Source organism: Eulemur rufifrons, chromosome 28, assembly GCF_041146395.1.
Source record: "Eulemur rufifrons isolate Redbay chromosome 28, OSU_ERuf_1, whole genome shotgun sequence".
NCBI classification, from domain to species: Eukaryota; Metazoa; Chordata; class Mammalia; order Primates; family Lemuridae; genus Eulemur; species Eulemur rufifrons.
Genome location: NC_091010.1, coordinates 42,113,744 through 42,141,359, shown reverse-complemented (window position 1 = coordinate 42,141,359; position 27,616 = coordinate 42,113,744). Strand labels below are relative to the sequence as shown.

General features: G+C 43.4%; 1 protein-coding gene across 1 annotated transcript in view; it reads right to left on the bottom strand.

The window, feature by feature from the left end:
• Nucleotides 1–27,011, bottom strand: part of PDE6C (phosphodiesterase 6C) — a 45,668-nt gene extending 18,657 nt beyond the window's left edge. The window contains exons 1-13 of the mRNA XM_069460348.1: nucleotides 26,350–27,011; nucleotides 20,390–20,542; nucleotides 20,204–20,293; nucleotides 18,801–18,941; nucleotides 15,274–15,348; nucleotides 14,166–14,230; nucleotides 14,014–14,080; nucleotides 12,219–12,266; nucleotides 7,645–7,794; nucleotides 6,902–7,045; nucleotides 5,622–5,690; nucleotides 569–715; nucleotides 222–329 (exon numbers count right to left, since the gene is read on the bottom strand). Of these exons, the coding sequence (XP_069316449.1) occupies nucleotides 222–329; nucleotides 569–715; nucleotides 5,622–5,690; nucleotides 6,902–7,045; nucleotides 7,645–7,794; nucleotides 12,219–12,266; nucleotides 14,014–14,080; nucleotides 14,166–14,230; nucleotides 15,274–15,348; nucleotides 18,801–18,941; nucleotides 20,204–20,293; nucleotides 20,390–20,542; nucleotides 26,350–26,829 (1,737 nt within the window). The 5' untranslated portion in view covers nucleotides 26,830–27,011. The remainder of the gene's footprint in view (nucleotides 1–221; nucleotides 330–568; nucleotides 716–5,621; nucleotides 5,691–6,901; nucleotides 7,046–7,644; nucleotides 7,795–12,218; nucleotides 12,267–14,013; nucleotides 14,081–14,165; nucleotides 14,231–15,273; nucleotides 15,349–18,800; nucleotides 18,942–20,203; nucleotides 20,294–20,389; nucleotides 20,543–26,349) is intronic.
• Nucleotides 27,012–27,616: the final 605 nt, after the last annotated feature.

Below are 27,616 nucleotides of genomic sequence, written 5' to 3'. Positions count from 1 at the left end.
TAGCAGGTGACCGGATTTTCCCTTAAGAAGGTAAGCATATGAGTGTCTGAGTGATAATCCAGCCAAATGCTCAGGGACACCCATGATCATCTGTAAGGGATGGGAGTTGTGCCCATGAATTTCAAAAATCACTGATCTAAAATGATGGACACATCCATTTCTCACCATGCCGGCGTGGGGAGTTTGCGGGTTTATAATGATTTCCGGCGCTTTGCACCTACCATCAGCAAAGTAAACATGGTCTGCCCCACGTTGAATCCGTGCCGCCAGTTATGGTAGGTGACAGAGCGGTACCCTTTCCTCACGGTGTACATCCATCTGGTGAGAACCTGCTCCCAAAGGAAGACAACGCCATTCAGACTTTGGAATAGAATTCTAAAGGTTAGAAGGTCTGTGACAATCTTATCCAAAAAGATGTGTTGGTCTTGTTTACAGGGTTTAAGCGGATGTATTTACAAAGTTAGTAATAATTTAAAATTCAAACGGAGTCCATCTTTTGAACCACAGAAAACACGAGTGACGTAGAGCAACAGAATCACACAGTATTTTAAATTAAATACTGTCTGACCTCCACGGGCACTTTGAATTTCTCCACCGCATTTATTTCAAAAAACAGTCGTAATCCGCATTTAATCAATCCGTGCTCCGTGAGGGGGAAGTCACTGAAGCGGAATTCATACAGCTCTGCGGCCTTTGGGTCCGGCAAGTCCTCCTTCTGTTGAAATACGGAGGGATTGTTTCAGATTGCATTCGTCTCTTTTCCTTTTACACTCCCATGCCCAACTTTGAGTGTCACCCAAAATTACAATTAAAAAAAAAACCAGCACTTGCAATTCACAGAGCTGCTATATGCCCGGCACTAGATTGTACAGTTTGTGTGTATTGCCCTCACAACAAACCTACACAATCATCCCCATTTTACAGATGGTGAAACTGAGTCTCAGCTATATTAAAAACTTTCTAAGTAATGAAAATCCAAGTCTACGCCAAATCCAACTCCAATGGCTATTTTCTTTCCGTGATGCAAAATAAATTGTTTAGTTACAACAGCCTTGCTCATTTTAAATACTCAATTTATTTTTTCCTATTCAAGAAATATTCAGTAAACAGTAGGCGGCTGCTTAATTCAATTCTCTGTATTTTCCTTATATACTCTGTGATGGTTTCCCACTAGGCTGTGATCTCCACAAGGGGAGACCCATGGATATGCCGCCATATTGCAGAAACTGCAGGGCCTGCCCCATGCAGGTGCTTGGGAGATGTTTGTTGAGTGAACAAACATTTCATTGTATGGGTTTACTTGCTGTATGTAGGTATACTTGCAGACATTCCATTTAATCCACATCTGGTTAGGATTTAGGAGTACGTGAAAAAAATAATGAACTAAGCACATGAGCATTGCCATAACTTGAGAAGTAAAAATACGGATCTTGCCCTTAGGGAACTTAATTTATTGAAGTGGTTATAAAATATAGACCAGTGAAAGGTGAGAGCTTAGAATAATCAGAAAGCATAGGGTTTAGTGCTCAGTGCTGAGAAGGAAACTGAACACGAAGGACGGCTGGGGAAACTAAATGAGAGAGATTCTGGAGGGGTGTGTTTGATGACTCTGGGAGGAAAGAGAAGCACCAAGAGGCAGAAGTTAGCACCGGCTACGTGCGTCTACCAGATAGACCTGCAGGAGTGATCCAGTTCAGTGGGTGTTCACTGAGGGCGTAGCATGTCCTTAATACTGTGCCAAGAAGGGGACAAAAGAAGAGAAAGGCAGGTCACTGCCCTCACCAAGTTGAAGGTTTCCCAAGGGACAGATGGTTCATGCTCTATAGAATTTTCCATAGCAAATGGTATATCACTGTTTGGAGCAAAATGGTGGTTTCTGGTCCCCTGGGCTCGGGCCTGGGCTGACCCTTACATGCTTGCCCTCCCCCCACCAGGGTTCCAGTGACCACCCCCCACCTCCGGGCAAGCCCTCCCCATGCCACTCTCAAGCTGGTCACTCTAGGCAGAGGTGGTTGTTCCTGCCAAGCAATGGCTTGGCATTAGGAGACCAGCGCTCAGTTCTGGGTTCTGATTAGATACATGCCCACACCTGAACAAGCCTCAGTGTTCTGTGAAATGGGACAGCAATATTAACACTTTTGTCTTTGATATTTTAATTAAAAATCAACCCCAATTCTACTTACATCTGTCAAAGAAAATCAGAGGGGATTCCATTCATGGCCCATAGGGACACCTTGCAAAACACCTCCTCTCCTCCTGCATTTTTCCAAGGGTCCTCCTAGGTCCTCTACTACTGTGCCTTCATGTGCTCTCTCTCCAAACCCTTGACCCCTTGCATAGGTGGGCCCTTCTGTTTTCACTCATTGACAAATGTGTACTGGTACCTGTACGAGTTCTGGGCATTAGGGATGAATGAAGCAGACAGGGTCACTGCCCCTGCTGCAGGTTGTCTCTGCCCTACAGTTCTCAGAGTGTTATGTAAAAGTTAAATATGAAAATATTTTTGCATGCATTGCAGAATCAGTCACAGAAGTGTCAATGTGTCTTTTAGCAGGACACAAAGTAAGAAGTTCTCAGAATTATGACTCCCAGGCCACATGTGCAGTCCCAGGCAAGCCAATAAAAGAACACTCTGATACAGAAATCACAGGTTTTGAAGAACAACAGCTTTTAAGTCTGTGATACAGAGAGATTGATAAAAATAAAGACTTTTTAGTGGTCTAATAAGTAGAAACTCTGGCTCCCCAGGGCTGATTTTCTCCTCTTTGCAGGAGTCACATAGCTGAGGTCTGATGGCGTGGAAGAGGAAGCTGCCGCCAACTGCCTGGCTACAAAGTGCCCCCACTCCCAGCCTCCTGCCTCCAGCCTGGCTGGCTCTGTCTGCTCCCAGAGGGATCCCCAGGAGCATCTGATCAGGAGACTTTGGGGGTCCCAGTGTGCCAGGCTGGGCATGGTCTTGTCCTGCCTCTATGCGAGGCTGCTTCTCTCTGCTCACTGAGACTCCAGCCACACCCAGCCGTCTTGGTTTCCATAAGACAACACTGAGTGCCACGATGAGCCTCAGTGCCCTGGCTACCAATTCCGTGATTATGTCATCTTCTGTGAGTGGAATCAGACCTTTGGTCTTCCCGGGCCCCAGTGCTCATGCCCTGTGAGCGCGTCCATGCAGGGCAGTGACATTGCTTTATTTTTGTCTCCCTAATACACAGGGGGCTTTTGGAAGCAGACAAGAACCAGATCTGAGTATTAATATCTTTTGTCCTCAGCACCTAACACTGTTCCTTGTTTTATAGTATATCTCAATAATTACTGAATGAATCAAAAATCTGGTAAAGGATGAGTGGATGAGGCACTTTTCTGGTAAATCCTCTCCAAATCTTTTATGACCTGGTAAACATTAGCTGCAGGACACCGGTGAATGACCCGAAATGTCCTAGAAAGCAGGAGAATGGGAGGAGGGCTTTCGTCACCTCCTTTGCCTGAGTCTGTGCGTTGCTACTCCAGTCCTTCCCAGCACAGAGACATAGACCTGTTGTTACACCTCAGAAACAGAGGATTGAGCCTTCCCTTGACCTAAAACTGAAGTTCACACCTGGAGAAAGAATCAGGGTAAGTGGAGATGGACAAATAATTACATAGCTGAGAAATGATGCCAGGATCATTTTGGAGAACTCCTCTGAAATATTTGTTTGTTTAAGTTCCTAAATTCTATGCAGCAATAATTTGGGATTAGCCCAGAGGAAGTAGATTTTACATTCAAGATACGCTGTTCTTTGGTAAGTTTACTGGTCTGATGCCCTTTTTACTGCTTCTGCAACATAAAGTCCTTCTTCCTCTAAATAGGGACCTAGAGAATTTCTAGGGTCATGGATGTCAACTAAAGTTTTGTTTTATGAGAAGATGCCTATCGCTGAGGGCAGGCGAGGAGAAGGAAGCATCGCCTTCTGGGCCAGGCTGAGACGATGGTGCTTGGAGGGGGAACCCAGGAGGGAGAGCCTCAGGTGACACGAAGACACGGAGGGTGGGAACTGAGCCTTCAAAAGGGGTCAAAGGCTAATGGCTTTATGGTAGCAGAGCAAAGGCTGAGGTGGGAGAACAAAGCCCATAAAGATGGGAAGACCGACGGCGAGATGGTCAATGTGTCTTAGTTTGGAAAGAACACGTACATCACAGATTGGAAAGGGGCATGGAAAATAGGATGCAGCAGTTAATGAGGGAGTTCAATGTGATACTATTTCAATTTCAATCAGATGCAATTCAAGCCTCTAAAATTCAAGCTCTAAGGGTCTTGATAAATATTCCAGGATATCATGTGATTCCAGAAGAGCCACACTCTGGAAAGAAGGGCTCTGCCCTAGTAGTAAGAGCAAAACCAAAAAAGGTCATCCCTAACAAAATCTAAAACCAACTCTCTTCATGTGCTAGAAGAAAATCTAGCCCTCATTGCAGAAAGATAATATCGCTCAGAGTCCCTGCAAGTTATTGTCTACAATATCTGGTCTTTAATGAAAAAACCAGTATCAAATGGTTGAAACCTAAGTATGAAATAGACAGTAGAACCAGATCTACAGAAGAGTCAGGTATTAAGGTGGGTACTTTAAAATAATTATGATCAATACATTTTTTAAAATAGAGGGAAAGATAGCCAAACAGATAAAAGGATGGAAAGTTTCAACACAGAGTTGGAACCTTAAAGAAAAGAATGAAAGGTACATTCTAGAACTGAAAAAGACAATCTCTGAAAGTAAGAACTTACTAAGTGGGTTTAACACTTAGTAAGACACAACAATAGACAGAACGAGTGAAGTGGGAGAGAAGTTAAATTCAACCAGAGATGATAGAGTTACCTAATGGCAACACCGGAAAAAATGGAATTCCTCCGTACTCGGGAAGAGAACCTAGAAATACAGATGGTAAGTGTGCCTGGGAGGGTCTATGTTCTCACTCGGCCAGGTCCTCTGGGGTGGCCACAGTGCAATCCAAAGCTATTAAAATCAACAAGGCCATGGTATCCCTAGAATCTGTGCCTGAAGCCCCTTGTGCAATAGTCTAGTTTTGCTGCAATTCTAAATTATTTGTGTGCATTAGACTATAGGGGACAAAGATGTAGAAAATCAGGGAATCAGATGATCAATCTTTACAAGAAATGGCCTTTATTTTTAGTATTAGAAGGTGTTGGGGAAGAGGAAACAATGTTTTCTTGAAAAACAAGAAAGCATGTCCTAATATATTTTATTAAAAAGGCATTAAGGGCCGGGTGCAGTGGCTCACACCTGTAATCCTAGCACTCTGGGAGGCCGAGGTGGGCGGATCGTTTGAGCTCAGGAGTTCGAGACCAGCCTGAGCAAGAGCGAGACCCCATCTCTACTAAAAAATAGAAAGAAATTATATGAACAGCTAAAAATATATATAGAAAAAATTAGCCGGGTATGGTGGTGCATGCCTGTAGTCCCAGCTACTCGGGAGGCTGAGACAGGAGGATCCCTTGAGCTCAGGAGTTTGAGGTTGCTGTGAGCTAGGCTGACGCCACGGCACTCACTCTAGCCTGGGCAACAGAGTGAGACTCTGTCTCAAAAAAAAAAAAAAAAAAAAGGCATTAAGGAGAGAAGGAAAACACTTACCAAAATTGTGACAAGCTGTTTTTCTTCACAGTCTTCAATTATATCTATATTTAACTTCTCTTTAAATTTCTAAAATGGAAAAGCAATTGAGTTGTGAAATTCCTATGAAGATTTCTATTTGATTCCTCTACTATTAAAGTCAGTTAAGATATATTTAAAATATGCTAGAATTAGTTCCATGACATGGATGCCTTCTGGATACAGAGAAGATTGATAGCACCTGATTATGAACAGTTTTTCCAAGAAATAATCTGATATAATTGTTTTTTATTCCCCCAAAAGGCAACAGAAGCTGCATTAAAAAAAATAAGAAGAAGAAAGAAAGAGAAAAATGAGTGGACTACATTTGTTATATGTTTTTCTATTAGCTTATAGCAATTTCCTTTATTCCTCCCAAACCTTCTCATCTTTAACATCTCCAAGTCTCACATCAAATTTATCTTAACTCTCAAGCAACTCAGCAAAACCAAAAACGAAACCAAAACAAACAAACGAATCTCACTCCATCAAAACTAAACCTACACACATATACTCTAAAAGCTAGGGAAATAAAAGAAATAGAGATAATGGATGCATGGTATTGTCCCTTCATTTTGTAGTGATTAGAACACTGTTAGCAAATACCCACTCATTTCCCCATCATCCATGATGTTGGTCTTGGTGATGTGACTTTCTTTGGCCAATGAGTATTTTTATGAATATGATGGAGCAAAGACTTGAAGTGTGTTTGCACAATTGGCCTTGCTCTCTTGTACTTCTGTCATCACTGTGAGAAGAGGATCTATCAGGTAGCTGCTTGTCAAGGAAATCATGAGAGACACAGAGAGCAAACCAACTCACAGCTTGGAGCCAAGCCCAACCAAGGCCGATCAAAGCCTGGTCGACCCACACATGCATGAATGAGAGAGAGAGATGCTTGCTATTGTATTCCACCGAGATGTTATGGTTGCTGCTATGCAGCATTACATGACAGTAACTGACTGATACATTTCCCTTCCTAGAAATATTTTCTCCTTGCCAGACATCACTACTCTAGCTCCTACAGACCCAAGAGCTGTTTTAACAAAGTGCTATTCCAACCAAGCACCCTATACATCCAGTAAGGGTCTGTGCATACTGGGCCATCCATGTCTTCTTCTAACCCCTTCTTCTCTGTCTCCCTCTCAGCCCAGGACTAAAGCTAAGTTTCACCTGTCAGACCTCTGAGTAATAAGGTGACTTCCGGAAGCCATGTTTAGTAGATACCACCTAAGGTCCACAAGACTGAATTCCCCACTTACCAAAATAGACTTAACTTCATCAGGAGTGGCTTTGGTCTGATTCATGAGCATTTCCTGAGCAATGTCCTTTCTGTTTTCTAGCTTATTCATTTTCTCATAGGTGTCAGTATTTAAAAGAGACCATCCAAGAAATTGTGTGAGAGTCTGAAAAGTATAAAAGGTGTTTCAGATTCTCTAAAGTTAAAGGAAAATTGATTTGGAGGCAACAATCTGCATGCTTTCGTATCAATCTCTCACCATCAACAACCCGGTTCCTTATGTTAATATAAGAAAAACACGCCTCAGACAATCAGCCTCAGACCATAACACTGGCTGAGCTCTTGCTTTTCCAATTGTCCCATGCACCACAATTACTTTAGTGGAAGAGAGGGATTGCAAACACCAGTATCATCAAGGATGACCTAAAAATTAGACAGAGGGCTAGGGGAAAGAACAAGAAAGAAGGAATAGAAGGGAAGCAGGGGCTGGGTGGGGGAAGAAAAAAGATGGAAATCATCTTTCCTATGTTCCTATTGTTATAAAGAATTTTAGTTAAGCCAAAATTTTATCCTTTGGTAAAAAATGGTACAGTTTATAGAAGTCAGGAAACAGAAATGACAAAATAACAGCATACTGGTTACAGCTACGTGTGTCCTCATGTCTTAATTGCCTTTCAAAATATCATTCCAGAATAACAAATAATTATGCATCCTCTGTTATTTCATGAATTCCATTTAGCTCCATTATTCTATGAGGGCACTTACCTCAGTAATGTGCTCATCATGCTCATCAAAAGGTTTTCCATCCTTCCTGTTGTAAAATGTAGCAACTCCCACAATGTCTTCTTTCTTGTTGACAATAGGCAGGGACAACACATTTTTAATGACCCAACCAGTTTCATCTACAGGTCCTTTCTACAAACAATAAGAGAACCTAGGTTTTTTTTTATAACTTTTAAATTTGAAATAATTGTAGATTCACAGGATATTGCCAAAGAAATGTACAGAGAGGTCCTATGTACCCTTCGCCCAGTTTCCCCCAATGGTTACTAAATTGTGTAACCATATGTCTTGTTGACATATCTTGTGTGACCATAGTACAATATCAGAACTAGGAAATAGACATCATACAATCCACAGAGCTTATTTGGACTTCACAAGATTTATAGGTATTTATTTGTGCATATGTGTGAGGTATACATATAGTTCTATGCAAATTTATCCCTTGTGTAGATTTTCACCCTCCATTAGAATCAAGTACAGAGCTATTCCTTCACCACAAGGCTTCTCCTACTACCCCTTTATAGCTACCACCCAACCACCCACCACTTAGCTTATTTTTAATTTAAAGAAAGAATAATCTTTAGGTGTTAGATGTGCAATATCAACTTTGCTCCAGAACATGGCTAGGACTATACATGCCATTATAAGTACCCTAGAACATCCAGTGGTGTGTTCTAGAACCAAGTGTCTGTGTTCCAACAACCCTAAATTTTTCCTTTGTTCTCCCAGCCTGAAGGATGGATGGGAAGTGCTTCTTATCCCATGTTACCTCGCCATTCCCTTTTTCTGTCCCCCAATACCTGTTTAGCTAATTCCCTAGGTTAAATTCTACTAAAATACCTACTGTGGTTTCTCTTTTCCTGACTGATCCATCAAGACAGTCTTTTGTTCCATGATGCATTGAGTTTAGTAAACATCTGTCAATCCCCTATGATGTGCAAAGAACTGGGCTAGTTGCTGAAGGTACAAAGACGAATAAATCATAGGTCCTGGCCTCAAGATGATTACAGTCCAGTGAGTGAATGCAGCACAAAAGTTTAGGAGTGTTTCTCAAAGTGTGGCCAAAGAAACATGTGCATTAGATTCCTTTTAGCTTGTTTGGCACACATCTTAAATACACTCCCCAGGTAATTCTGATGCCCTCTGAAGTATGAGAACCATAGTGTAGCATCTGCAGAATATGGAGCTAAAGCAAAGGTAGCCAAACACTCGACACACCACATTATTTGTTCTTTAAGCCTTCCTTTAGCTTCTTTTGTCATCTTTAGAGGGCCATGTTAAGTCTCGCCTCTCCCATGAACCTTCTTTAACTTTTCTAACCCATATGGAACTTTTCTTTTTTGAAATTCTAACAGCACTTATAGCCTGGACTACACAATTTAGCATTTAGATATTTTCTAAATGCTTCAGAATTATTGATTTTGGTTTATGAGGCCATTTTCTAAACTTACCAAAGAACGAGGACTGTTTCATAAAGTTAAACCTCAGGTAAGTGATAGAACGATGCTGAACATGTGATAGGAGCTCAGTAAACAATTGTTTATGATGTAAACAGGTAATACACTCATTTCTTACATGTTTGTTACTAGTCTTTATACTCGGGATGAAAAGTAGAGAAACCAAACCTCAGTTTAGGTGTCCTAACAGTCAAAGCTTTAGAAAAAAGATACAGTGCACAGTGTTCTCAGAGCCTTCATCCTTGGGAAACACTGAGAAATATTTATATACTTATACCATCATGCAGACTAGGGACAAAAATCAAAAACGGAATATATCCTGTGTGTAGAATAACTTTGCAACCATAAATACCCATGCATATTTTTTAAAGCCTCTAAAATTTTCTCACTGCTTCTCTGGTTTTTAGTAAATATTCATTTACTACCTGTTTTTATTCATGTTTTTTGCTATTAGAGCTTTTTGACAGAAAAATGATAGAAGGAATCCAAGAAATAAGAAAAATTAATAGGACAAAAACTTAAAACTGAGAAAATTCCATGTACTTTTTTTCCTCTGAACTGAGATCACTTTAATTGATGTTAAAGGAAGTCCCCTTAGTCCATTGCAAGGAACACTGTGGCCCCCCCAAAGATGTCTACATCTTAATCCCTAGAACCTGTGGATATGTTATGTAACATGGCAAAGGGGAATTAAAATAGCAGATGGAATTAAGGATGCTAACCTGCTGACCTTAAGATAGGGAAATTATCCTGGACTTTGCAAGTGGACTCATTGTGATTGCAAGGATCCTTAAAAGTAGAAAAGCAGTTGGAGGCAGAATCAGAGAAGGAGATACGATGACAGAAGCAAGGTCGGAGTGATGCAACTACTGGCTTTGCAGATGGAAGAGGCCACCAGCCAAGGAACGCAAGCAGCATGAGAAGCTGGAAGAGGCCAGAGATGGATTCTCCCCTAGAGCCTCCAGAAAGGTGCACGATCCTGCCAACTCCTTGATTTTAGCCCAATATGACCCATTTTGGAATTCTGACTCCCAGAACTGTAAAATAAGACACGTGTGTTCTTTTCGGCCACTAAGTGGTAATTTGTTATAGCAACAGCAGGAAACTAGTAACTCATGCCCTCAAGGAACACAGTCCCAGAACCACTGCCTTTGCAGGCTTGCTCTGACAGTAGCTCTTTTTACATCATTGGTTTTTCCATCAAACTTCTTAGGTGCAAATGGGAATCATGAGAATTGGGGCGGGGCCTGAGCAGCAGAGAATGGGAAGGCTGGGCACAAAAAGAGGTGGTTGGGGAGGGTCTGCCCTCTGGGATGCTGCTCAGGCTGTGCCTGGGAGGGGAGGAGGGGAGGGAGCTCGAGGGAGCTGTCAGAAATGAAGTCCTGATCCCGGCTAAGGAGAGAGGGTAGGATGAGGGGCTGGGAGAAGCACCTTAGAGCACCATGCAGTTCTAGGACAGTTTGCAGAATTGTGGGGGTTGCTAGGGTCAGAGCTGCCTGCTGGAGGAGGCTGACTGTCTCCCAGGAATGAGCTGCTTTGGTCTCCCTGCCTCTCAGTTATTGGCTGGGAGCAGCTCACAGGGAGTGTGGCCTCGGCACAAATGCGACAGTGCATTTCAGAGCACAGCAGCCACTGGAGAGGCACACTGACCGCATTCGGAGACCCGAGAAGCACATTTTCATGGGCACCACACTGACGTTTCTTGGAGAACTGGGAAATCCCTGTGGACTGGAGGTTTATCCCACAATGGGGACTCCCCAAGGGCCCAGGGAGGTCCCCAGCCTCCTCTCTGCCAGGGTGATCAGAGCACTTTCGTGGCTGGTCCTGTGGTAGCCACAGTGTGGCATGAGAGAAAGCCCAGGGCCTCCAACCTCAGAGAGCAGGCTTGGTTCTCCTGGGCTAGATCCGTGCCCACCCCCTGTGTAGACAATGACTGCTTAAGGGTCAGACACTTTAGAAAGTCATCATTCCCTCCTTCCCAGCTGTGCATTCTTTCCTGGTGCCCAACTGCCGTAAACACAGGGCTCAGGGCTGGGCACAGCGCAGTCACCAGTAGGCTTCAGTAGGAGGAAGGAGCTAGAGCAAATGCAACCATGTGGTGTTTGCATGTTTTCCACGTCCGTAAGCAAAGGGGTGAGCAGACAGACACTCGCACCCAGGCGAGCGCGCACAGGCTTCCCCAGGGCACGGTTCGGTTCTGCATCCGGGGGTGCACCACTCACACCCCGAGGAGACTGGCTTTTCCAAACAGGCATAGATGGGGCTCTGTGTGTGTAAGAGACAGAAAGACCCGAGTGGTACCCATCAGGGAGGGCAATCTCTATTCTGGACTGAGATTGGGCTCTAACGGAATGTTTGTTAAAGGCAGGACACAGAACAAGTGCCAGAAGCCAGAACAGAAAAGGCTGCAGAAACAAGTGCCAGTTTATCTCCAACAATCAGGTGGGGAAGGGGTGGCAGGGATGACGGCGGGGAGGAGGTGGTGGAGACACAGGCAGGCCCCTCCAGTAGGCTGGATAAACTTGGGAAGGGGAGAGATGAGCCCCCAGGCCTGCAACCAGGTTCAAGCAGGAGGCCGAGACTGGCGGGGAGAGGAGGTTCAGCTGGGGCAGCAAACACCGCCTGGCATGAGTGGAGGCGGTTCTCAGGAAGCGTGTCTCTGCATGGTGAAGGGGAAAGGATAAATCAAGTCTAACACCATGGAGGCTCTAAGGACCCAAGAAGGTATTTTCTTTTCCTGAGAACAGTTGCAATAAGCTGCAGAGAAGGCCTTGGAGAAAACTCCAAGACGGCGGTTCAGGCGGCAGGATGTAGCCAGCCAATCACGCAGGCAAAGAACATTTATTGAGCACCTATGCTGTGGCAGGCGCTGCTGCTGCCCCCGGATGACAGGGAGCGGCAGAGAATGGAGGAGTGGCCGGGCCCCTCTGTCTCCTTCTCTCTTATCCTTCACTGAACAATCTGCTGCTTGGTGGCCACCGGCCCAGCCAGGGAGACTGGGGCATGGGCCCTGTGCATGCCTGCTGGCCACATCTCAGCATGGGCAGACTCTGGGGCTGGAGGGGAGCGAGAGGGAGGCCTGGCTCAGGGCGCAGTTACCTGAAATGTGAAGTATTCGTCTGCAGGGGCGTTCAGCATGTTACATATCTGAAAGGCAAGAGGAGACAAAAATTCTTCTGAAACATGGTGCGGTGGAGCCATTTCAACCCACAAAGCGGAGTAAGAAAGACGGCATCGGGCGGGAGTGAGGGCTTCTTCCGTGGAACTTGACAGCTCACAGGCAAATTAGCTAAGCACGCCTTGAAGCTGGCTTTTCTTCTGCTAAGTAAGTCACTGGGTGACACTCAGCGCCATCTCTGCTCCCTCCTACTCTGCCAGCCTTTAAGGAATCCCCTTCAAATTCAAAGCAACTGGCGGTTCAGGGCAAGGATAGGAGAAAGCTGAGCAGAGAGGCCGTTCAGCTGGAGCAGGTGTGAGCAGCCTCGCTAGGATTGATTCTTGGTTTTGTTCTTGGTTTTTTCCCTGCAGTGGGACCTGGGTTAGCAGAAGGTGGCTAAAGAGCCGGAGGAAAAAGCCAGATAGCCTTTTCGCTACACCAAAGTAAGGACTCACTCTAAGACATCATTCTAATTACTGGCGTTCAGAGCCTATTGTTCACATCCATGAGGACAAGAAATCATTCCATTTTGGGTCATTTTGAATTATCTGTATGTTGAGTCATATCTACAATGGGTCTTAGTAAAAGACTATATCTTTCTTCCCATCAAAGTTATGTTACATACTTAAAATCATAGCATTTTAAAGCTAGAAGGGACCTTAGTGATTAAGTTCAACATTTTTCTTTTAAAGATGAAGAAATGAAAACCGAAAGAGGTTAACTGATTTGTTCAAATTCATGGGATGAGACCAAAACTGTGACCTCCAGGAAGAGGGTGCTGGTGAAATCAGCTCTCCTGGCCAGGGGGTTGGAGAAATCTCTGGTTTGTATCAGGTGCCAATTCCCATGGTGTAAATAATCCCAGCATGGGGGATTTCAAGCTGCCAACAGTTAAACAACTTGCTCACAAAAGTCCTGAAAGTCTAACAGTCTGACAAGGTCTGAGTGGGCTCCCAGCCACTGCACCAATCCCTGCCAGCCCCTCGGCCCAATGTAAGTGCTACGAGTAGTTGAACCACATCAACTGTTTTTGTACTACTAGTACAAAGAAAACACGAAAATCGTTCAAAATTTTATAAACATATATAGCCTAAGAATTTCAGGTTATCTTTTGTGCCATCCATGAATTTCATGATCTAACTTGAATGAATTACATTATTTGATGGTCTGAGCATCCTTCAAGTATGTTTTGAAGAGGCAAAAAGAAGTTTATTTCTCTTTTCTGAACTTTCCGTCTGTTTTAGTTCATACTTTGAGGCCTCTAGAAAATATTTATAGATGGGTTAAGATCTTAGAGGCCCACACTTTTAACTCAATATTCAGAAGTCCCACACCCCACCTCTCTCTCTTCCTCTCTCTTTCTCTTTCTTTCTCTCTCTCTCTCTCTCACTCATTCTGCAAAAAATCAGCCAAGGTACTTGAGATAGAAGTAAACCTAGCATGAGTCATAGTCATTGACCTTCAAAGGACATCTCCAATTTGTGTGGCTGCAGAATAAGAAGTTGAGGGATGGAGGAATCTTTCTCATGTTAATGAAATATTTGCATGTAGAGTTTAGAAGTCTCCCATTAACCTACATTCAGCTGCCAAGATTCTTCTCTCCTTTGTCCTGCGCCAAAGGAAGTAGTCATCTCACCCTTACCTGGTGCATTCTTGCTTTCACAATTGAACATATCTCTTAGCTAATAAGAGTTTCATGCAATATTATTTAAAATTTGAATTTATTCAATAACTTACAAATCCATTTTCAGCAACATATGTTGGCAACCCACTAACGAGTGTCCAGTGGTCTGCAGGAGGTGTCCTTGGGGAAGATTAGAAGAAGAGAATCATTGCTGTGTGCAAAAATAAAATGGCAACTCCTGAGGTTACTTTGTGACAATACTCACGGAATCACTTTGATCTCTTCTTTTCCATGTAAAATGTAATCAATGATTTTATAAAAGATGATTTCCTAAGAGAGAATGGGAAGAATATGAGAATAATATTATTTCCCAAAGAAAACATTTTTTATTGAAGAACTTGTATTTTAAAACTCTTACAAATGGTACCTTATTTCCCAACCACATTTTTTCATAACATAAGTTATCAAATTATTCATGTCCTGATTATAAGCTTGTAATAAAATCAGAACTATTACTGGCTATTTATCTACATGCACAAGGCTGAATTAAATTCAGTTTTTAAAAAAATTGAATTCCCTCAAATATCTTTTGGGGAAATCTTTGGCTACCAAATCATCAGCTAGTCTGTTTGTTTGGTTTTTTTCTAACTAATCCCTTTTTGTTGTCCAAAAGTACCTGACATTAATAACTAGAACAAATTGTGTAATTTCTCAACTGCAGTCAATTGTACATCGTGTACAGCGAGTACAGAACGCCCTTCCGACACTGGCTTATCTGAACAGGTGCCTTAGAAACAGGAGCATGCGTTGTCAAATTGGGAAGGGACTTGAGAACTAGTGTCTGTGCTTCATGAGGCAGAGGGCAAACCTGAGGCCTGGACACACTCCATCCCATTAACTTCTCTTTCCTGTGTGCTGGGGATTCCGTGGTGAATAAAACAAACATGGTTCCTGCCCTTGTGAAGCTTGCAGTTGAGGGAAAATAAGTCTAACCCAACCCTTCCCTGGAGATTCCAATCCCACATATTTGAAGAAGGGCTTAAGCATCTTCCAAAAGTTGTACAGGTGGCTCTGATGCATCCCTCCCTGCTGAGAACCACTTATTACCAAGCCCTGGCTTTACAGAAAAGGAAAAGGAGAGGTTAAGCAATGAGTTAAGGTAAGGGCCACACAGCTGGCTTGGGGCAGAGCTGGCACTTGAACCTCAAACGCCCTGTCCAGTGCTCTTTCTACTATTCCAGAGTCCCACGGAAAGTTACAGGACTAAAACCCAGGCCTTCCAGGCCAGTGCTCTTTCCTCTATGCGCTGCGGGCTCTTGTTTTAGCACCTGACACTATGCACAGATGGCATCAAGGAAGGCATTTGCACTCACCCTGCCATCTGGTGTCTTTGGGCCTTTATAAGGCTCAGCTTCTCCAAGCTTTATTGGCCACTCATCGTAGAATTCCTGGAGGCAAGTATATGCAAACATCATTAAACAAACTGTTTCATGACCTACTGGATCTTACATGAATTTTATGTGTTTGTATATTTTACGTTAATCTGTAGTTCTGGAATTTTAGTGCTGAAAAGATCTAAAATCCCCAGCAATACTGCTTATGAGTCTGTGACTAGGAACAAGTCACTTAAGCTTTTTTCATCTGTAAAATGAAAATAGTAATAGCATTTATACTAAAATGTTGTGAGGATCAAATGGATAATACATACCAAACACCTAGCCTGGCACATAGTTCAAAGTACTCAATGTATAGTAGCTCTTTTATAGACAATTAAACTAAATCTGGATCGATTAATGCCTTGGCCAAGGTCACATGGAGTGGCTGACAGTGTTGGTTGCCTCACCCAACATCCGTTCTCCCCACTTCATTGCTAGCAGAACCTGAGTTTATTTGAGTATCAAGTAGTGATTTCCCACCAGGGAAAATGGGCCCTGCACAGCCCATGGGTGGTCTGTGTGAGGTGCCTGGACTAGTTTGCAGGCAGGTCTGTGGCCCACTCTGGACAGAGAAGAAGGAGGAGAAGCCTGCTGGGGGACTACTGGGGAAAGGTGTTCCTCAAGTGAAAGGTGATGAAAGTGACATTTGGAGGACATGCCTCCCATTTTTGTCACGTCTATGTGACGTCCTCTGAGCTGCAGCCATCTTGCCCCAGAAGAGGAGACCTCATGAACATGTGACAGGTAGCTGAGACCTTGCCAAGAAGAAATGGTGAAAGCACCTGGGACTTTACTGACTGTACTGAGTTCTGAATTAACCAGTCCTAGAACTGTCCTACTCTGAGACTTCCTGTTAAATGAGATAATACCAACATATCGTTAAAGACATTTTTAGCTGGGTCTGATGTTCCTTGCAGCCAAAGGCAGCCAACCAAATATACTCAGCTAGAAAGTCCTAGATCCAGGATTGGAATCCAGTTCTCTGATGCTTGGCCCTATGTTTATCCACTTAGAACAATTACTTTGAAAAAATAACTTCCAATCACATGGATAGTAAAAAATATAAATGATATGTATCATTAGTTATTAATGTATTGAACTAGGAGGATTCCAACAGAATTAAACAAAATGAGAAATGAGCATTATATTGTGAACAATATTAAACATTTCATTATTTCTACTTCAAAATGATTTAAAAATTTTCAGAATACACAATGTCAAATTGATAATGATAATATCATTTATCATGCACCTACTATGTGCTAGGCTATATATATATATATATAATCCGCATAACTAATAAGAGATGTCCTCATTTTACAGATGAGGAAACCAAGAATCACGGAGGTTAAAAGACTTGCTAAAAAAAAAAGAACGAAGTCAGAGAACTGATACTACTTGAGTATCAGTTTACCATAAAAGCTACAGTAATCAAAACAGTGCTGTATTGATGAAAGAATAGATAAATAAATCAATAGACCAGAATCGACGCTCAGAATTAGACCCACACGAATACAGTCCTGATCCTTGGCAAAGGAGCAAAGGCAATGGACAAAGGATAGTCTTTTCAACAAATTGTGTTAGGACAACTGAACATCTACATGCAAGAAACAGTGAATCTAGACACAGACCTAAATGTAGAACACAGCCTATAAAAATTCTAGAAGATGACATAGGAGAAAATCTAGATGAACTTGGGGGGGGGTGTTTTTGTTTGTTTGTTTTGATTTGGTTTTTTGAGACAGAGTCTCGCTCTGTTGCCCAGGCTACAGTGGAGTATCATGATCATAGCTCACTGCAGCCTTGAACTCCTGGGCTCAAGCAATTCTCCTGCCTCAGCCACTAGAGTAGCTGGGACTATAGGTGTGTACCACCACACCTGGATAAGTCTAATATTTTTTGTAGAGATGGTATCTTGCTGTGTTGCCCAGACTGTTCTCAAATTCCTGGGCTCAAGCGATTCTCCTGCCTTGGCCCCCTGAAGTACTGGAATTACAGGCATGAGCCACCATGCCCAGCCATGAATTTAAATTTGACAAGAGTTTTTAGATACGACACCAAAGCACAATTCATGGAAAAAAAATTCAAAAATTGGACTTCATTAAAATTAAAAACTTGTGCTCTACAGAAGGCACTGTTAAGAGAATAAAAAAATAAGTCACAGACTGGGAGAAAATATTTGCAAAACACATATTAATTAAAGGATTTGTAATGCAAAAAAATACAAAGAACTCTTAAAACTGAACAATAAGAAAACAACCCATTTAAAAAATGGCCAAAAGATCTGAACGGACATCTCACTAAAGATATACAAATAGCAAGTAAGCATATGAAAAGATGCTCAACATCATATGTCATTAGGGAATTGCAAATTAAAACAACAATGAGATACCACAACACACCTATTAAAATGGCTAAAACCCAAAATACTGACATCACCAGCTGCTGGCAAGGATGTGGAGCAACAGGAACTTTCATTCATCGCTGGTGGATATGCAGAATGGTCACTTTGGAAAACAGTCTGGTGGTTTCTTGCAAAGATAAATGTGGTCTTACAATATAATCCAGCAATTTCCCTCTTTGGTATTCAAATGAGTTGCAAACTTAGGTATATACAAAAACTTACATGCAATGTTTACAGCAGCTTTATTCATAATTGCCAGAAATTAGAACCAACCAAGATATCCTTCAACAGATGAACGAATAAACAAATAGCTATACAATGGAATATTGTTTAGTGATAAAAAGAAATGAGGTATGGAGCCATGAACAGTCATGGAGAAAATTTAAATGCATATTGCTAAGCGAAAAGCCAGTCTGAATAAGCTACATACTGTATGATTTCAACTATATGATGTTCTGGAAGATGCAAAACTATAAAGGCAGCAAAAAAATCAGTGGCTACCAGGCGTTTGGAGGATGAGAGGGAGGGATAAAAAAATGGAGCACAGAGGGTTTTTCGGGCACTGAAACAATTCTATATGATACGGTAATAGCGGATATATGACATTATGCAATTGTCAAAACCCATAGAACAACACAAAGAGTGAACCCTAATGTAAACTATGGACTTTAATTAACAATAATGTATCAATATTGGCTCATTGTACCACACTAATGCAGAATGTTAATAGTTGGGGAAACCGAGGAGGGGGTGAGGAAGGAAGAAGGAACTCTGTACTTTCTGCTCAATTTTTCTGTAAACTTAAAACTGCTCTAAAAATTAATGACTATTAATTAATTCAAAAAAGAAAAAAACTTGCTGAAGACATAGCTAGGAGGTAGAAAAGCCAAGATTCAAGCCTGTATCTTTTTTGCCCAAATGCACAGTTTTATCACTGTTCTTGTGACATATAATGACTAATATCTAACATCATGTACCCATTTTTTGAGGATCACATTTCATATGGCATGCATTTTATAGGGGATTTTAGGTGAGGCACAATGTATAGAATAATAAGGACCTTCTCCTTGGTCATGTCCAGCAGTCCGATGGAATACCGTTCACAGTTCAGATATGTTCTAACAGTGTACAGTGCTTTGTGAAACTGTCGCTCAACATCTGTGAGTTCTTCAAAAACTTTATTGGCTGACCACATAAGGATCTGAAAGCAAGTATTCAAAAGAAAACAGTTAGAACAAAATACATTATGTAGAGATAGAGCATTAGCCAAAAGAAAGCATGAGGTGCATCAAATAAAATGAATACTTATCACCAGAAAATGCAATTCTATTTTTGAACATGTGTACATCCAGCAAGCTATTCAGATTCTCTAGGTGGGATGATGAGGAGATCTTTGCATGGCTGTGGGTTTATGAAGGGAAAAAGCCATGATTGGTCCCCATGTCCACAGGTTTTGATTCCAAAGGGTAAGTGCCCTAAAATTGGATGCAGAAATAGTCCCTGGGCAAAGGGTCCAGCACTGGTGGTCCATGGGCCCCTGCTGGCCCTTGTGCGGAAAAAGCCACATACCTCCTTCCATGCATCCTGAGCTAGTCAGAGGTTACCTCGCCTGGAGAGTCGGAATGGGAAGGAGCCTGCATCCCAACCACTACTCCTGCATTGCACTCATGAGGAAACTGAGGCCCACAGAGTGGCCCAGACTCAGATGCCCTGGATTCCAATACTGCTCCTCATCCCTCTGCCTCGTGGAAGCAATGGACTTCAGAGGAGTGATTTTTTTCCTCAAATGAATGGCTTTACTATGACCCAGGAACTGCTAAGGGCTTTATGTGAGAGCTAATGACAATTTGATGGCCACAACCACCATGTGAAGGAGGTACTATAATTATCATTGCCATCTCAGAGATAAGAAACCACTTAGATTCCTGCACACGACTCCACGAGGGATGCTCTGTGATCCACTCAACTGTCCTCTACTGATGCAGTCTGTTTACAAACAATATTGCAGTAATCATTCTTGCTTTTATTTTTACATGATGGATTCCCCAAAGTGGAAAGTCCTTTTGCTGGACCAACATGTCTCTGTTGCATACCAGCATATGCAGTTTTTATTTACATAGACAGATTACTTTTACAAAATGTTGAAATTCTCACTCCCAATGACCTTGTGTGATAGGACACCATGTGAAGGAGGTACTATAATTATCATTGCCATCTCAGAGATAAGAAACCAAGGCCACCCAGGATACGGACAGTTGTACACACAGATGGAGGGCTGGGGGACGGGGATTGAGAGGGAGATCGTGAGAGGACATCTGGGACTGGAGTTTGGGGATCTGCTCCACGTGGCTTAAAACCCACAGGGGATAGGAGATAGGGAGAGGAGAGGTCTGGGCTTGTGGCCTCTGGGTCCTTTTGTCAGAACAGGCCAGTATGGAGTGATTAATGTCACCTTCCTTTTACCTGGCTTCTTCGGGATTCAATACTGTACAGGTAGCTGGTATGATGAAGCTTCAGGATAACAGCAACAAAGTTGAGGTATTTGGAAAAGACCTACAGATGGCAGAGAAGAACAAATTACATCTTTCCTTTGGTGTACAGCAAATAAATTTCCAGAGATTCGGACCAGATGCCCAGGGTTAGCATTACCTCTTCATCATGTTTGGAAAATTCAGGTGCATTTACTTTGTTAATTGCCATAACCACAGCAAGGACCTCCTTGCCCATCACGACTGGGGTTGCCAGCAGGTTCTTGGTCACATACCCGGTTTGCTTGTCCATGTAGTCAGAAAAATGGCTGTTCTGAAAAAAATATTTACACGTTTGCCAAAGTGGCCCAAAATTATTGAACGGTAGACCTAGGGATGGTGACAGATTGTTCTCCCTAATCCAGTAGTACCGACAGGCAACCAGGGCCCCAGCACAGTGGTCCCCAACAAACATTTCCACTCTCCCCACCATTCTATGGCTGCATCGAATGAAATCACCTGTTTCAGAATGAGCATTTCCCACCTGAGCAATGAGCTGAGATTAGGCTGAGGTTGGGCCAGGAGACGAGAGTGATGCCACAGCCAAGTGGGAAGTGAGGGGCCAGCCTGGGGTTGCAATGGACAGAGAGTATGTGCAGGGCAGGAGAACGCAGCTGGATCCCAGACAGAGTTCATGGGGCTTCTGTCTCTAATTATGAAGGTAAAATGTGCGCTTGAAACCATCAACCCATACATCATAACATAAAGAAAAAATTGATAATTCACCCAAATTCTTTCCAATCCTGCCTACTTGAGGAAATCAGTGTAAACTGCTTGATATTATCTCCCTCTATGCCTTTCTCTGTGTTTGGATAAAGATTTTTCTTTTCTATTTTATAAAACAGAAAATTCTCTATTTTTCCTTTTCATAAAATGCGAAATTTTCATTTTTTGTTTTCTAATTTTATATAATACATTCATCACTTAACAATGTCTTGGCCGGGCGCGGTGGCTCACGCCTGTAATCCTAGCACTCTGGGAGGCCGAGGCGGGTGGATCGCTCAAGCTCAGGAGTTCGAGACCAGCCTGAGCAAGAGTGAGACCCCGTCTCTACTAAAAAAATAGAAAGAAATTATCTGGCCAACTAAAATATATATATACAAAAAAAAAAAATTAGCCGGGCATGGTGGCGCATGCCTGTAGTCCCAGCTACTCGGGAGGCTGAGGCAGTAGGATCGCTTAAGCCCAGGAGTCTGAGGTTGCTGTGAGCTAAGCTGATGCCACGGCACTCACTCTAGCCCGGGCAACAAAGTGAGACTCTGTCTCAAAAAAAAAAAAAAAAAAAACAATGTCTTAAGGACTTCCCTCCAGACCAAGCATATGGATGTGAATTCAGTTCTCATTTCCCCTTCCCTGTGCTGATGGTGCTTCTCAAAGCAGCACAAACCTCGGAGGCTGGATTCTGTTTGGTGTCCCAAAGTAAAAAAATGCCAGAGTCCTCTGCGTGTGATTTCCAGACCAGAATCACCTGCAGATGAATGCAGATTCCAAGATCTTACAGCAGAGTCACCCAGTCCTGGTCTCCTAAAGTGGAATCTGTGCTTTTAAGTGCCCCAGGTAATTCTTAGGTTCAACTCAATGGGTGGGCTCTGTGGGAGGACCCCTGGAAATGGAACCATTCACAGAGGAAATGTGCGATGTGAAGGGGATCCACAATGCAGCCCCTTAGCCCAGATCTCTTTTACCAAAGTAGAAACACACAAACCAGCTATTTATTTAGGAGGCAGCATCGCATAAAGACAAAGAAGGTTCTGGAGTCAGACTTCTTTGGCTGCACCCGGGCCCTAATTTACTAGCTGTATGATCCTGAGCATGTGTCCTCCAGAGGGCCAGCACCGTGTCCCATGCCAAGGGCCACCTTTCTCTTCTAACCACTTTATCTGTTACTTCTCTCTGCTTCCTGTAGTGTCTTCACCCTCAGGGCAAAGTGTCTCCAGACTCCATTAGATCCTTTCTCTTAATCCATTGTTTGTCCAGGCCAGCTCCTATTGTTTTCCTCCTACCATTACCCACTCAGATAGTGATCACCTTCATTTACACAGCAACCCTGGGCACTAAAGGAACAATCCAAATACCAGAAACAGGCACCAAGGGCTTAAGTCAAGCAGCAACTCTTTGCAAACACATTTCATGCCGCAGCTTCAAAACTTGATGCCATTTTATTCCAGATTCTAAACACAAGAAAATGTTCTTAAGTTGAATCTGCTGTTTTGAGAAAATGGTGACGTTTCAAAGTTTAATGCTGGTTTATTATTGCATCTGAAAGCCTTGGATAAACCATCCATCAAATTGCAGCAAGGGAGAGACGAGGCTTTTAGTTTAGGTTTTTTTTTTCCCCACTACTCAAACAATCCTTTGTGAAGTGTCTTTGAGTAAATCCTGTGGGCTTGTCCCTTGGTGGACCCTCTTTAAAGAAGCCCCTGAGGGCACCTAGAGAGCATTGTGTAGAGCAGCATGAGCCCTGATCCCTCAGGGATCTCAGTATTGCTAAATCCTGATTAAACACCCTTAACCCTTGAGATCAGGAAAGAAAGAGAGGAGGGCAGGAAAAGAGAGGAAGAAGGATTTTTAACCCAAACAGTTGTTGGACAGCTTTCCCAAGAGAGAAAGAAACAACTTGAAGAGGCCATCTCTCAGTTTCCTGTTGTTAAAAGTTTTCCTGCCTTTAACCTGTTTTAAAACAGGCAATAATCATTGACTCAACCACACTCAGCCCCCAAGCCCGTATTGGTGTAATGGCAATATTATCATAACTGTCATTTATTGAGCATCTACTATAAGTCAGGCACTTTATGCACATTTAATCCGTACATTTGCTCATCCCCACTTCCTATGTGTGGAAATTCAATCCATCACACAGTTACTAAGTCGCAGGCACAGATCTGCACCCAGGTTCGCCTGATGCCAGAGCCCTCTGCCTATACCATGTGGCTTCCCTGTTACCTTCATGAACCTCCGAGGTCAGGAGTTTCTGGATCTACATCTTTGTCTGGGTGTGAGAAGTTTTTCCTCACCTGTGCCCACACTGCTAACCAGAGACAAACCATGTGTGGTCAGTGATGAGGTAGAAAAAGGGAAGCCTCAAAGACCTGGGTTATTGTCCTAGACCTGCCACGTCCTTTCTACCTGACTTGAGCAGGTTTCTAACTATGTAGGATGGAAGTAAAAAATATGGTCCCTGCACAGGATCTTTGTCAAAATCAAGTAAGATTAAGAATGAGAAAAATGCGGCCGGGCGAGGTGACTCATGCCTGTAATCCTAGCACTCTGGGAGGCCGAGGCTGGTGGATAGCTGGAGGTCAGGAGTTCGAGACCAGCCTGAGCAAGAGCGAGACCCCGTCTCTACTAAAAATAGAAAGAAATTATCTGGACAACTAAAAATATATAGAAAAAATTAGCCAGACATCGTGGCTCATGCCTGTAGTCCCAGCTACTCGGGAGGCTGAGGCAGGAGGATTGCTTGAGCCCAGGAGTTTGAGGTTGCTGTGAGCTAGGCTGACGCCACGGCACTCACTCTAGCCTGGGCAACAGAGTGAGACTCTATCTCAAAAAAAAAAAAAAAAAGAATGAGAAAGATGCTTAATAAATTGTCAAATGCAATTAAAACCTGAAGAATTACTCAGAAATTTCATTTAAAACATTGGTTTCCACCTTCTTTCTTGTTGCAGATTTTACTGCAGTGGCTAAAGCAAGGTGAGACGGCAGGGGTGTGGGGGAGGGAGGAAAGAGCAGCGGACAGAGTCAGGTGCCTCCGTCCCAGCCCTTGTCATTCACTGACATGTACCATGTACTCCGGGGAGGCACAGCTCCGGCAACCTCAACTTCCTGTCTGCCACAGGACAGAGTTGGGCTGAAGACTCCATAAGCCTTTTCTGTCTCTAATATTCCACACTCGACTTGAAATTCACTTCCTCCTCCTGTGTGTGCTCACCCTATAGACCGATGGTTTTCAACATTGCCTGCATATTGAAATTCCTGGGGAACTTTTTTAAAATACTAAAGTCTGCATTCCAACCTCTGAGAGTCTGTTGTAATTGTTCTATTAAGAGTCTCAGACATCAGTATTTTTTTAAAAAGCTACCAATTTGATTTTAATATACAGCCAGAGTTGAAAAGCAACCACTCTAGAGGGAAAAGGAATGTTTAGAAGTGGTAGAAATGGAAAGCAAATGAGGCCTTTGTCCTTCCTCTGAGCTCAGAAGGGTGTCTGTCTCCAGCACACATTTCTGTGTCCCACCCAGAACAGCCAGGAGCCCTCGAGAGAAGAAAGGAGAGACGTCCCCCACCCTACCCACCACCACCAAGAACTGCCAATGATGCTCACCATGGACAGTGACAGACCAAACCACCTCATCTCCCAAGCAGCTACATTCTATTATTTTTTTCCTCAACTCGAAGAACTGGGCTTATTAAAGCATTATGGCAGACATTATTTTACCCACTCCTTTTTAAAAAAAAATTTTTGGAAAAAAAATTCTTGAATGTCATTTTTTTAAGTTTGATGTCCCAGTAGAGATGGGCTCAGCCGGAGACTGTCAAGAAGCATATTCCTGCGAGAAGACCTCAGGGTGTGGGGCCATGGCCCTCTAGCTGGTGTCAGAACTTTGCCTCAAGGGCACGTGTCAGTATAGTTACCTAAAGCAGCGGCCTCAAAAGCAAACTTAAACTAGCTTCAACTCGATAGGGAGGAACTGGGAAGGACTGAGGGCTCTACAGGGCCCCATGGCAACCCTTGCCCCTGAGGGGTGTCCCAGGGTTGTTTGCCAAGTGTCCTTCATGTTTGACGACTTCTGCACCTCCTGGGTCTGAGCGAATCTTCCACTGTAATCAGCTTCAGGAGGCATTTAGGGGATTATCCTCCTGCCTCTCCAGCTGCTCCTACTCACCCCTGCACAGAAAGCCTTTCACGAGCTGCTCTCATTCAACTCCATCCCATCATAACTCATTTCTTCCTTTTATTAATAGTAAATCATGATAACGGAACATGTGTAGAGAAGAGGCTGCCAGGAGAAACTCTAAGCTGGTATCCAGGATTATTGCTGAGAGAAGGGATTATGGATGATTAGCATTTACTCTTTTTGTTTATTTGTATCTTATAATTTTTCTTTTTTTTTTTCTTTCAAGACAGGGTCTTGTTCTGTCACCCAGGCTAGAGTGCAGTGGCACCATCATAGCTCACTGCAGCCTCAAACTCCTGGGCTCAGCTGGCACTACAGGCATGCACCACTGTGCCCAGCTACTTTTTCTATTTTTGTGAAGATGGGGGTCTTGCTATGTTGCCCAGGCTGGTCTTGAACTCTTGACTTCAAGGGATCCTCCCACCTTGGCCTCCCAAAGTGCTGGGATTAGAGAAATGAGCCACCATGTCCAGCCTTGATTTTTCTAAAATGAACATGCATTGTAATGATAAAAAGAATGAGTTAATTTTTCTGTTTTTATAAGGGGCATAACAAAGCCTGTGTTTGTTATGCCCAAAGCAGTATGCTGTTGGTCTTCAGAGGGTCCAAATGTCCCATTTACGTGATTGAAATTCTTGATAGATCTGAGCTATGGGAGTGTGGGGCTGGTCAATTGCACTTAACCATCACCTAAAGTTACACTTATAATGATCCAAATGCCAACATCCGAACTTTCAAATGGCATCATTTTTTCTTCTTGCACATTTCCTCTATAGATGAAAGAATCAATTTATGAGCCAATCCATCCCAAAGAACCAAACATCTTCAAAAGGCTGTGAACAAGAGGTGTGGGAGAAGAAAAATCCCCCAAGCACCAGAGGAGTTTACAAGGGAGCAGGTGTGGAAGGCACCAGGCCCAGGCAGGATTGCCTGATAAAATGCCAAACATTACATAGAACATACTTATACTAAAACAATTATTCATTGTTTATCTGAAATTCAAGTTTAGCAGGGCACTTTGTATTTTTATTTGCTAGATCTGGCAATGCTGGGCCTGGGTGCTCCTCTTCCTCACTGCTTGCATTCTCAGACCAATGCCACAAGGATGGCGCCATCTTTGTTTCCCACTGATTGCTCACTGACCCCACCAAGACCTCTGCCCCAGCATCATAAGGCCACCTACCTTTTGCACATCTGGGACATTAAGGGGTTTCTTCGTGTGAGCAACCCAACCCACTATCCCGATGTCCAGTGGAAACACAACTTCTCTGTCAGGGGCCACCAGGTTGTCCTCAAACTTGGAGGTGGGGGTGACATTCAATAGCCTAGAAGCCACCTCGGGCGTGCCATTGCGGGCCCGGCACAGGAACAGGCTGCAGCGGTCGGCCTGCAGCAGCTGGGCCAGCCTCTGCAGGGCCCTGTGAACTGCCAGCTCCGGGCCACCCGCCTCATCCTGCACCATCTGTAGCAGCTCCAAGCACAGGGCCGACTCCTCCACCTGTGTCAGCTCAGGGAAGGACACGCTGGCCTGGACCGACACTTGGCTATTCTTGAAGATTTCTCCCAGCGCCTCTGCCCGCAGCTTCCTGTCGAAGTACTCCTTGGCAAACTGAGGGTTCTCCTCCAGGTATTTCTCCACAGCATCCTGGCTGACCTCACCCATGGCGTGCCTTGCTTTGCTGCTGTTGTTCAGAAAGGAAGACCCTCAGAGCGCTACCTGAGGCAGAGTGACAGGAAGGAAATACATCATGGTCAGAATTACTAAGGAAACCCTGAGTGGTGCCTCACGGGACCCCCAAAGGTGGAGCAGAGCTTTCAAACTGCCTGTACCCCTGCGGATCTGACAGAAGGCCCTGGCTTAGGGTGGGAGTCAGGAAGCAGAGGATTACAGAGTTCCTCAGGACACTAAAGCCCTGAGCACTATTAGCTCATAAGCCCTCTGAGAATCCTCGCAGCATCTTAGATCAGCCAGGTGAGTGGCAAGCTGAAGTGTCTATTCTAGAAAAATAACTGGACCTTGGCTGCTGTCCACAGCAAGACAGAATCACTGACCTACCCGCTGATTACGCCACAGTAGCATCAACTGGCGAGGTGAATGGTTCTTGCATAATAGCTACAGGAAGTAAAACTATTTAGATCTCAAAAATGCTTGCATTCCTTTTTTTGTCTGTTGTTTGCTTATATAGAAACTTTAATGAACATTTGGGGGGGAGGAGATGGAAGGGCATCAACAAAACATAAAAGCAAATATTAAACTTTTCTTAAAAGTCCTTTAATCACCCAGGTTGCTTGGCCTGCTCTTTCTCTAAAATCCTCACTTCTCAATCCCCCGCACATTGGAAAGCTTGACCTCCTAAGTGTCTTAAAGGAACAAACCTTGGGCTTATTATTAGAGAAGTGACCACAGCAAAACATTGCCCAATGATCCAGCCGAAAATTGAATAATACAA